Consider the following 12,652-nt stretch of genomic DNA (forward strand, 5'->3'; position numbering starts at 1 on the left):
GAACTGAGCCATAAATCCAACACCAGCTTAAAATTTATTTCTATTTTTCAGTGTAATGCGGTGAGGGAAGCAGCTTTCTGCATGAGGTGAACTGCAGGCGGCCACTCTGGACTCTTGATGCGTTCACATCACTGCTGTCCGCCTGACTCCGTCATATGGATGGAGCAAAGAGTGTATGGTTCAGCGGGTCAGCAGCATCATGTGTCATACAATGAACTGATCAGCTGCGAGATGAACTGAGTTGTGCCCGTAGATGTGGTTTTGGATTTGGTGGCAGAAGAGGGCAGTTGGGGCCACGGGTGTGGGGGTTGGGAGGTTCACTGTTTTACTCTCTGGGATGCATTCTGGCCATGGACAATGTTGGAACACATTCTGGTGGAGGGCGCAGCGAGTGATGTGAACATATTTCCAGCTGACATAAAAAATCTGAGGGAAGCAAACATGCCACGTTGCACTGGATTTTCATAACGGCACACATAAAACTGACATGACATGAGTTACATGAGGCTACTTACAGTAATCCCAAAACTTTATTGATTCCAATCCTTTTTTCTTTTTTTGTCCTTCCTTATTTCTTATTGATGTCCACCAATGTAAAGGCTGTGTTATTTTTGGTGGGTTAGAATTACGCAGTCTATGCGTATTTTACCTAGTTTATATGCAATCCTCACATAAAATGTACGCAATTGTGCGTGATTTTTGTGAGATGCATACGCTAATATGTGGGTTTTCATGTATCTCCATATATTTCTAATGGACTTTCCATGCATGTTCCACCAATGTATACCTTTTAGATCACGTACACAACGCGCATATCACGTTAAAATTACGCAATTGACGCAAGAATTCCTAGTGAACTGCACATAAACAGATCAATAATCACGCATCGTTTATGTTCTACATTGACATACGTGTTCCTTGCGTGTTTTAATCGTATTTCTTCTGTGGTTTTAACATGGTTCATTTGTGGAAAATTTCATGTAAACACCACAACTTTTCTCACTTCTCTCATATATGCTCACGTATGACCAATTTTTATCTGTGCAATATGCGCAAAACGTACATAGTTTCTGTGTGACATTGCCTTAACATTGGTGGACATCAATAAGAAATAAGGAAGGACAAGAAAAGAAAAAAGATTAGTATCAATAAAGTTTATAGGATTACTATAAGCAGCCTCAATATCATGTCATCCCTTAGTAACTAACACGTGCGCACCCGTTAGTAACAGAAACTAATTTAAAAAAAAAAAAAAAAATCAATTGGCACCGGGCCGCAGAAGAAATAATGAATTTTGCCTGGTTCTTTTTTTTTTTTCTTTTAAGTTTTGACAAACTTTATTTTAAAAAATCTTTTCTTTTGAAAAATAACCGGATTCTGGGCGGAGGCCCCGGGGAAGACCCAGAACATGTCTGGGGGTCTGGGTTAGTCTAGAAGTCTGGACATCTTTTTTTAGAGAGCTGCCCCTAGATATGTGATCTAAGGAAGAAGATGGATGGATGGATGGATGGATGGATGGATGGATGGATGGATGGACGGATGGATGGATGGACGGACGGACGGACGGACGGACGGACGGACGGATGAATTCTCTCAGCTACACCTTTGATCACTTGAGCTGTAAAGTTTGGTCACAGGAGGAAAAACGACTACATTTAAACTATCTTTTATTCTGAAAAAAGTTGGTTTTAAAATCAAGAGGAATTTGAGAGCTAAAAATAGTTCATCGACGTGCTACACGAGTAAAGTAGTATGTGGAATGTTTTCCTTGCAAATGGATAAGGGATCAATGCAGAGACAGAAGAACAAATGGAAGAACGGGCTACGACTTCAAGACAATAAAACAACAAAGAGATATATGTTCCTCTGCTGTTATCTGTCGTTATTATTATTATTAAAAGATTTGTTTTTTGTGATGTTCAGAGTTTATTTTTATTTTTAAAATGAGACAAAAATTAAGCATCCCCGATAGCTCCCACCCCTGTCCACCCAGTGGTTGACCAGTCAGCAGCCACATAACGGTGGGGAACACCAGCAGTTTAGCGCCATTGTCATAGTAAAAAAAAAGGGAAAGAAATAGAGACTAGGTCAATATTTCTTTCTTGATTTTATATATTTGTTTTTTTTATTTACTGGAACACTTTGCCAAATGAACATATAATGGCATTTCTGAAGCTGCCAGATAACTATTTTTGTTTGTATCACTTGTTAACCACCATGCAGCAGTTAACCACCCACGCTTTGTTTGTTAATGCCTCAAAAACTCTTGGCTTGTCTCTCTGTCACTTTCCTTCCACTGTTTGCTTGACTCGCTCTGTTCTTTGTGCTGCCTGCAGCTCCAGGATGCTCTGTCACAACAGCAGCAGCCGTGAGCCTAACTCAACCTTTTACATCTGTAACAAAGAGGCACATGTGTCTTATTCAGAGCTAAGTGCCTCTCACAATCTGCAGCTAACTGATAGAAAAATGCATCAAAACCCAAAGCTGCCTGCAGGGCTGCAGCATTTATAGTGTCTGCAGAGATCACAGAGCAGAGCTCCCTCAGTGACAACAGTTTATCTGCTTAATGGTACGTGCTTTTTATGCTTCTTAACTAGCATAGTTTTATAATGTAGGTTTCAAATGTCAAATCCAAACTCAAGCTTGACTACATTATTAGTAATGACTTATTTTTAATTCTTAATTGTTAACCTTGAAGACCCCCTCGGATTTGTGTGCTTCTCACATGCTACTGAGGGATTTTTCTGTTGAATGAGGATATACACATTAATATACAAATAAACTTTGAAATTTGAAATACTCCGAAATAGCACTTTTGAGTATTGCTGTATTCAAATCATTGTGAATTAGGAGCGAACAAAAAGATTCAGTTGGAAAAAGATTGGTGGTGTGATGCAGAAGCTTCTGATGGCATGCCACAAGCTCCCTGCTCCGCTCCATTTTGATGCATGCACTTGTAGGCAAATAGATCTGTGGTTCTTTGGTTCCTTGGTTTTCCTCGTCTGAGCTGGCATCTGGCTCAGAACTGTACAAATGGATGACTCAGATGCTGCTCGTCATTTTTGTGGCGCCGGTAAGGTCAGCTTGGGGGTGTGAGGGGCACTAAGCCAGCGGGAGAGCATGTAAACAAATGGATGATGGGAAGTGAAAGAAGGCTTACTCTGCGCCAACAGTTCCATACACAACTCACAGGAAAGTGTCTAATAACTACTGCCGTTCTACAGAAACTATGTCCTAGAAACTGACACAGTCTTTCCACTTTGGATAAAAGCGTCATAATCATAATTTAGAGACCACAGGGAACACTTTTTAGTACAAAAAGCTATTTAAACCAAAAAAATAAATGACAATAAAGTTCTGAATACTCATTGAATACATATTTCTTTTGTAAGTCACCGTGGTATTGCAGGAGGCTTCCACGGCGTGCGTTTATTTTCGTCGGCCATTATCCTTTCCTTCATGTATCAAGAATAAATGATTCTTTTGTTATGAGAAAATTTGCTCTGTCAACATGCTTTTTTTTAAAAGTATTGATTAACACCTACTTTATGAGGGTGTGGAGGGAGGGACTGCTGCTTGTAATATGTCTAAATAAATTCAATTCAATTTTAAGTTACCAAAGAGATAAGCAAAGTAAGAGGTAAAGAGAAAAGGCGCGTAACTTTAAAAATAAGATAGAACGTCATCCCAACACAACAAACGGAAGTGATTATTTACAGCTCAGTAAAGGTCTAAACCACTTCAGCAAGAAACTTTTAAGTTATAGTATAATAGCCATTATTGCAATGATGTCTTCTAGTTGTTCCCTAAGTGTTTTGGACCTTGATTGTCCTTTGCGATTACTGCTAATGATTTATTTCTGAAATCCATAATATACAATGGAGGTACATAACTGTATAGTTAAGCTTAATTAACTGCCTGCCTGGTAGAGCACGTTTTGAAATCACATTTCTAAAACCATTGATTGTGTGTATTACTTACCCAAGGCAATAATCAAAACATTTTTGTATTGGTTGTGTTGTTAAAGTGTTAAAGTAAGTCAGAAGAAGTAAGTCTGTTTCTCTCTTAGCGGTCCAGGTCCGAGCAACTGACAAAGTCAAGAATCGAGTGTCCTCTCAAACGCTTTTGCTGCAACACAGATTTATATTCGAAACACAAACACTGATGTTTCTGCTGTGCTCTTCTTCATGTTGATTGCATTTCCAGATGTTCATGCGCACCTTGGGTTTCTGAGGTCATGCTTAAAGAAATGCAAAGAAAAGCATGTAAGGAACTAAGTCAGACCATGAGGGAGGAACACGAGGGATGTTCCCTTTGTCCCCCTCTGGAAAAAAAAATAGTTGCCTGACCGTGGCCCCATTGAGTTTACCATATTTTTCAGACTATAAGTCACTCTGGAGTATAAGTCGCAGCAGCCAAAAATGCATTTGAAAGAAGAAAAAAATCATATATAAGTTGTACTGGAGTATAAGTTGCCCTTTTGGAGAAATGTACTTAACAAGACAAGTAAGATTGATTGATGCTTCTTCTTCTGCATTGTTGTCAGTCAAAAAAACTGATACACACACCTACACACACCTACAGTGCTCTTTATTTTCTTTTTAAATCCCATATGCATCACACCTGGGTATAAGTCGCACCCCCGGCCAAACTATACAAAAAAAGCGACTTATGCTCAGAAAACAACTCAACATGGTTTGCTTGTTTCATCTAATTTTTTTTTGTTTTTCAAAAAATGCTGGTGTTTGGGGATTTTACTGTGTCCTTGTTGTTACTAATCCCATGTTTTGCCCTTTGTGTGTCTGCAGGAAACAGTTGAATATGCCTTCCTAATCATTTTCACTATTGAGACCTTTCTGAAGATTATTGCTTATGGCCTAGTGATGCACCAGAATGCATATGTGAGAAACGGCTGGAACATGCTGGACTTTGTTATTGTGGTGATAGGGTAAGTCCACAAATTCTCTATTTTTGTTGTTGTTGTTGTTGTGCTGCTGTAATGCATAAAAAACCCACCAGAGTCACCGTTGAGTGTGCTTTTGCAGCTCAGGTCTCAAGGTTTTGGTATTTTTAGTCTGCTGTTTGGATGTTTTTTCTTGATCTCAGTTTAGCAGTTTACAGTTCTGTGCAAGAAGTTAAAGTTGCTTAGGCCTCTGCTTCAAGTGGCAAGTGCTAATAGAGACCATCAGACACCCACAGTATTTGACCCAGAAAAGACACAGAGAATAAATCAGATTTTTAGCACCACTGGAGTGAGTCACCATCTCTCCATACTTTGTCTCTTAAACTCTCTCTGCCTTATCCTCTGCTTTTCTTGCATGTTCTGATTACTAACCCCCTTTCATTTTCACATCGCAGATAGTTCAGGCTGTACTCCTCCCCACCTCACGTACCCTCATTCCTATTTCCTGCACACTCTCCTCTTATTTTCTCGATCCATATCACTGCTGTTTTTTTTTCCTTCCCATCTTTTGCCTCCCTCTGTTCCTCCTCTAATCCACACAGTCCAGTGGGTAGCTGGGTCAGATCTCTGCCTGCGTGCCGCATGCAGGGTTAATCTGCCATCCAGTCAAATGCAAAGATGACTGCTCCTGCTATGAGGAGTGACTGCTTCTCCTAAATCAGAGAAATGACACTTTGATAGGCTTCTCTGTCGTTGTGTAGATCATCTCTGCAGACTGTTCTTTGGTATGAGAAAAGACTTCAAACACAAAACGTAAATCCAGGGCTATCCAGTAAGCACCTATGGCATTTATTAATTGATATAATAACATTTTAAAAGGAAATTTTCCATTTATTTACTATAAATAGTTATAGTTTTTTTCATTCCATCTTTTAAAATAATGTCCAGCTTTGCAATGAGTCCAAAGAAACTGATTGAGTTGTATTTTATTTAGCTGTAGTACCTGCAAATAAAAGGATAAAGACTCAGGGTTACTGCTTGGTTCCTAAATTGAATTTTTTTTTAAACAGCAACACACTTGCAGATATTAAATGGATGAGCGGTTAATTCGTTCATACGGTGGCAGGAGCCAGAAATGTTCTCACTTCCATTTGTCAAGTCTTAGTCAAGGCTGAAGTCTTTGCATTTAAATTTAAGCCAAGTCTCCATCTCAGGCTGAAGAATCCACTTTTCAGATAAGAATCAAACAACATTAAATGGTAGATTCATTAGATGGTAATTAGTCTTCACATGGATATTCCTGTTGGTTCTTATCTTATAGTATAAAAATTAACAAGTTTAATCCTATTATTAGGACTTAAAAGGGATGTTTTACCATAACAGCAGTGATTCAGAAAGTTTCTATCCTTTCATACTGCTGATTATCATTTTATGGCTTTGTTTCTTTATCTTCTTTTTGATTGATGGTTTCCTGGAAATTAAAGGTTGTGGGAAAGTTTTTTGTTCTAAAAACCAGTATACAATCCCAATAATAACCAAATCACTGTTGTTTCTCCAAAAATAGCTGAAAGAAGGTGTCTTGATTTGTACTAAGACAGCATGTGGTGTGGTTGTCAACACTGTCACCTCACAGCGAGACAGTTCCAGTTTCCCTGCCTCTCTGTGGAGGCTTGTTTCTTTTTGCCTCTCTGGGTTTCCGTCAGGCTGCCTGAAACTTTTGGTGATTGGTTGCTATAAACTGTCCACAAGTTAACTACCGAATTTTAGAGGGTAATTAGTCTGCATCCCTGTGTTTTAAACACTGACTGTATGTGATAACTGGACTGAGTGACCCCTCCCCCCTGGCTGTCCAAACAGGAAGTACAAAGCCAACATCCCATTGTCTTCTATGGAAAAAACAGCTATTAGTCAGTCTTTTGGTCAAAACAATAATTCTTGCTCCGCTACCTTTTTTTTCAAAAATGTTCTTACTTATCCTTTTTCGTTGTTGATGTACAAGTTATTCAAGTTATAAATGGACCAATCAGATGCCTAAATGCAAGTAGCGGGTGTCTGCTGGCCCCCACCTTGAACATTCGAAATGTTTGTTTAACAGATTTTCCAGAGCCCGCGTTCAAGTGGTAGTCCAGTGAGTGTGAACTTCCAACAAGCTCACTTCGGATTGCCGAATGTGGTTGCCATAGAAATGTTGATTTGCTGCTCACTGACAATTTCTGGTTTTGACCAACGTCTGTAAGGCGAAAAAAATGGCTTCTAAATTGACTTGATTTCATTACAACCGGAGTATGTCTTTTTCTATGGGTAATGTCACACTCACTCTGTCCAGTTCTCTCATACAGTAAATGGTAATAAAGCATGAACATATTTATGGGTTATTATAATGGCAAAAAAAATTGAAATCAACACTTAAAACGTTAGATTTTACACCGGAAACATCAATGGTCTGTTTAGCGTGTATCAACAATGTCATCCACTGCCTTTAAAAACAAAATTAAAACTCAATTTAGGTGATCCATATATCTGAGTGTAATGTAACGCTTTCTTCAGTGTGCTTTGATTGTGTATTCCACATTTTTGTCACTATTTCATGTGTTGCATCCATCTCCTGTTCAGGTTCTTTTTGTACATAAACAGAAGATTAAGCCTGAGGCCTTTAGATGCTGATATATGTTATCATTATTTCTGTTTTGTTAATAGTGTTTATGACTAGCTGGTGTTTTATTCGGCAAAAAATAAAAGTCAGTGTTTATTTTCAAGTGTATTGTGGGTCTTATTTATACTGACTGTGCTGTAGTGATTTCAGTTTAGTTTGTGGGTGGCTGTAAATAATCTAATGTTCTTAGAGAAACATGACACACAAAAGGGTGAGCAATAGTAGAGGGAAAAATAGATTTGCATGAAAGGGTTGACATTTACATTAAACCATTTATGTACAGTGGCATAGATTTCTTACAATATTAAGGCAATACAGGTTTAGTGTCCTGCCCAATGACACAATAATTGTAAAAGTTTAATATTGCAAATGGCGGGCTATTGCTCTACCAAGGCGAGCTACATTGTAGAAAATGTAAAACTAGTGGCCGAAAAAAGACTTCATAATCCATCAATGTCCAAGTTATTACCATGTAACATGTAACATTCATATATATATATATATATATATATATATATATATATATATATATATATATATATATACTGCTTAAAAATCAATCAATCATTCAATCAATTAATCAATCAATCAATCAATCAATCAATCAATCAATCAATGTGACAAACAATAGAAAGGAGCCTTGGTGTCAAGTGTAGCTGCATCCCAGTGTATGGAAGTCATGCCAGTTATTCCAGCTATGAAGTAAATGCCTATAAATAGGTTAAAGTGGTGTAACATTATCCAAGAAGATGATATTTCTGGTTGCCAACAGACTCTTCAGCGTTGTCTTGGAGCTTTTGACCAAAGAGGAACCGAAAGTAGAAGGCGATGGAGCTAATAACCATCCGTCGATGCATGGTCACGGGGGTAAGCCAGGTGGATTTGATGTTAAAGCCCTTCGAGCCTTCCGTGTGCTGCGACCCCTGCGGCTGGTCTCAGGAGTACCCAGTGAGTTAACATGCATTTATATGACACTACTTATACTGAGCATAACACATACCATTGTTCCTGAGCTCACTGAACTGTTTGGTCAAAACGTGGTGCAGAACTTTCATCTTAGGCGCCATGGATACAAGAATAAACACAATCACAGTAAATACATCTGAGATCTTTTTAAGAATCGATTTTGGCTTTTTACTCTACCGGTGCCAAATTTTGAAAATAAATGCTGACATGCTTCTGTTTTTTCTAAAAAGGCACATTTCTCATTCGCACTTTGACCTTTATGATTTATGACTTGCCAGTCAATGTTTTATTCCAGGTTATCCACATTTTACAGTGAAGCTTTTTTCTGTGTAGAGCTCATTTTCTTTCTTTGCCTATAGGTTTACAGGTGGTGTTGAACTCCATCATTAAAGCCATGGTCCCTCTGCTGCACATTGCCCTTCTGGTCTTGTTTGTCATCATCATCTATGCTATTATTGGCCTCGAGCTTTTCATTGGAAAAATGCATGCAACCTGCTATATGCCTGGCTCAGGTAAGTGCTTTTGACTTCTACATATAAAAGCATACCAGCCTTTCATAAATAGGCCACCTAATGTCTTCGTCATTTCAGTTTGTCTTGACTAAGAGAGTATTGGACATGTCTTTCTTTCTTTTCTCTTTCACGACTAGCTGCATTTTCAGTATCTTCATGTCAGCTTCACTCTGAATGTGGGAAAGTTGAAAGTTTGGCTGTGAATGCGTCTTGTAACACTGAGAAGACACTGCACTCCATGTTTCCAATTGTCCAACTGTTTAACGCACACTACACCCACACCGTCATATGGTCTTCCTCGATAATGTTGACGTTTTGGCAAGACTTCCCAGCAGTTGCACAAGCAGCAACTGACCAAGGAAATATATTTTTTTGCTGTATATCAACAAGAAAATCATTGTATGTGTTGGGTTTGGTGATAAAAAGTTCTAATAGAAAACTAATCCTCAGTTACCTACAGAAATTTATTGGAGTGGCTGTTTTTTTTTACAGTGTAATCGCTGACATCGATTACATAATCCAGCAGCATTGTATGCTTAACCAACACATCTGTATGATCCACATTTTGTTTGCAAACATGTTGGGGTTGCTCTGTGCAAAGGGTGGTGATTCTTTGCAAAGGGGGTTTTCTTCAACAGACATTCAACAGTACACAAAAACTACATTCATGTCTACAAAGTAAGATAAAGAACAAGATTAAAAAATAATTTTCCTGTGCCATTTTGGTCAATAGTCTCCTGTCTTATATTCTGTCACTTCCTGCTGCTTTCTTGCCCTGGTAAAATCATAAGCCCACCCCAGTGCATGCTGGCTCCTTACCAGAATTGGCTTCAATTAAAACAACTTTACTTCTTTAGAAGGTAGGTAGATAAGGAATGGCATGGGGGCTGTTTATAAACGGTTCTGTCATGATAATTTTGCATTATTGGATTAGCGCCCCCTGCTGTTGTATGAAAAACAAGCACTTTTTTGAATTAGTATAAAACGGTTGTGATTAACAAAGCAGACAGAAGGCTGTTGAATAAAACGACACGGTTTTGGAAATTAAGAAGCATCATCTGTGAACGTAGAATTTATCCTGTCAGCACTCACTTCTAAACATTAATCATTCTAATACAATAATTTTTAAAATCACCCCACAAACTCTGCTCCTTTTTTTTAATAATGTACTAAGAATGTGACAAAGACTTTTGCTTTGAAGATGGATTTGTAAGACAGTAAATTTCGCTCGGATGACTTGAAGTCTCTTGTCTCAGATTTGATAGCAGAGGAGGAACCAGCTCCATGTGCGATCTCAGGACATGGGCGCCAATGCCCCATCAACGGCACAGAGTGCAGGGAAGGCTGGCACGGTCCCAACAACGGCATCACTAATTTTGACAACTTCCTGTTCGCCATGCTGACAGTGTTTCAGTGCATCACCATGGAGGGCTGGACAGACGTGCTCTACTGGGTGAGTAGTACCAGGTTTAGAGACCCGTGACTGACACGTTCATTCAGCTTCAGCATGTCCCCCAGTTTGACACATAACAGTAATGTGAGTGACAACGTGATGATGAAGCTGCTGAGAACATCCTGCGGCAGCGGATGTCACTCAAATAAGATTGATTGTCTAAATGACTCCATGGGTTTTTTCAAGTTTTTGATCAAAAATATATTTTTTTATTTTGATGACAACTGTCCTGCAAAATATCTTCAAACCAACTCCAACAGACTAACAGCCAATGTAGTTTCTCAGTTCAACATAAGCTAACATCCTTCCACTTATAGTACACCAGTTTTACAATCAGATGACCCCACCCTTACATTGACGTGTTCTCCCTACCATGACAAAGGTGGATAAAGGTGGAAAGATTTCATGTAACCAGTGAAGATCAAAAATCATGGAAGAAAAAAGGTTCAGCGTACTGTCTAGTGGGGTCATCTGGACCCCACAAGATAGCACAAGGGTTAGGCAATATGGACGGCAGTGATGGCTTAAGCTGTTGCTTTGTTTTTGTTCCTCTACCAACAGTACAAGCACAGAAGTGCGTACACAACGAGCATCACTTTGTTGTTTTTTTCTTTTATCAATAGTTTCACCCTAACAGAGCCAGAACAAAGCTCCACAACTGACAGAAAATAGTATTCTGTTCACCTTTAGAGAATTTATGAAGACTCGCCATATTTCCTTTGTTGTTTTTTCAATGGAAAATGCTGCCGATAAACACACTATGTTGGAGAGGGTCTTTACTGCCTGTTGATGATTTTCATCGATTGTTACATTTTCAAAAGTGTCCAGAAGGTGCCAAAAACCCACAATGCATTGCACATGCTAACAAAATTGAGTTCTGTGGTTTAAAACACTCTAAACTGACGGCCTAAACAATAGGAAGGTCTCATTGGATTAGTTTTATGTTACTACAAACTACCTTAGGTTTTTGGGTGTTTTTTATTTCATGGCTTATTTTCATTCCTTGCCTGCTTTTTTCTGACTTCTGACATCTCATTTCCCACTTTGTCTTCTTCTCTTTCCTGTCTTCTTCTCTTCTGGTGTTCTGTAGATGAACGATGCAATGGGCTTTGAGCTTCCATGGGTGTACTTTGTCAGTCTTGTGATCTTCGGCTCTTTTTTCGTTCTCAATCTGGTTTTGGGTGTGTTGAGCGGGTAAGATCCCTCCTGTTTTTTAACCTGTTGCATTTTGCTCCCGTAGGTCAACGATGCTATCGGATTTGAAACCCCTTGGATTTATTTTGTCAGCCTGATTATTCTGGGCTCCTTTTTTGTGTTAAATCTTGTGTTAGGTGTGCTAAGTGGGTAAGAGGCAACTTGTGCAGTGGTTTTGATTTGCTGTGATCCATGGAGGAATGGCTGCTACCAGAGTGCCGTGTGCTGTGCCAGAAATGTTTTTTTTTTTTAATTTATGACACGTAGATGCAACGAATAAAATGACAAAACCTTTCCTTCAAAGAAATGAGCTGCAGTTAGCCCAAATTTCACCAAAAAAAACTTTTTTTTAAGCTTTTTTCAGTTTGTTTTACTTTTCTTAATAGGAAGTTATCACAGCTTTTCAACAGCAAGTGCAAAGTGTGCAAAATTATCCCCCAACCCTCCCTCAATCCAGCAAGCCTCCTGAGAGGGAAAATTAATCTCATTCTTCGCCTTTCACTCCTTCTGTAAGCTCTCAGAGAGCCCAGTTTGCTTCCCAGCCCTAGGAGTGTGTGTGTGTGTGTGTGTGTGTGTGTGTGTGTGTGTGTGTGTGTGTGTGTGTGTGTGTGTGTGTGTGTGTGTGTGTGTGTGTGTGTTTGTGTGCGTGGTGAGGGGGTAGCATGAAAACTAGGTGGCTGACCAGCAGGAAAGACATTTTATTTTGTCAAAGGAAATCCTCACAGTCATCAAGCTGTCGCCCTTAAGTCAATTTTAGCGTCCGACTCTTAAACACAGAAGTGCTATATCTTTTTATGAAATAGAAAATTCTCATTCTTATTTTTATGAATCAGTACATCACTGTGAAAACAACTATAAGTCAGTACACTACATACAAGAGAGGAGTTGAGATTGTCCATCTGCCTAAACTGCTTTGTCTGTATTGCAGTAGCATTTTACAGTTGGCCTCTAAAAGGATGACTTGTGTCTCT

The 12,652-nt window shown here is 39.0% G+C and overlaps 1 protein-coding gene across 7 annotated transcripts in view; it reads left to right on the forward strand.

Annotated features, from left to right (window-relative positions):
- Nucleotides 1-12,652, forward strand: part of LOC101157531 (voltage-dependent L-type calcium channel subunit alpha-1D) — a 71,190-nt gene that overhangs the window by 19,548 nt on the left and 38,990 nt on the right. For all 7 annotated transcript variants that reach the window (XM_023954780.1, XM_023954782.1, XM_023954781.1 and 4 more), the window contains exons 4-8: nucleotides 4,809-4,948; nucleotides 8,329-8,504; nucleotides 8,882-9,034; nucleotides 10,291-10,487; nucleotides 11,578-11,681. In XM_023954780.1, the coding sequence (XP_023810548.1) occupies nucleotides 4,809-4,948; nucleotides 8,329-8,504; nucleotides 8,882-9,034; nucleotides 10,291-10,487; nucleotides 11,578-11,681 (770 nt within the window). The remainder of the gene's footprint in view (nucleotides 1-4,808; nucleotides 4,949-8,328; nucleotides 8,505-8,881; nucleotides 9,035-10,290; nucleotides 10,488-11,577; nucleotides 11,682-12,652) is intronic.

This window comes from Oryzias latipes, chromosome 5 (genome assembly GCF_002234675.1).
Source record: "Oryzias latipes chromosome 5, ASM223467v1".
Taxonomy (NCBI): domain Eukaryota; kingdom Metazoa; phylum Chordata; class Actinopteri; order Beloniformes; family Adrianichthyidae; genus Oryzias; species Oryzias latipes.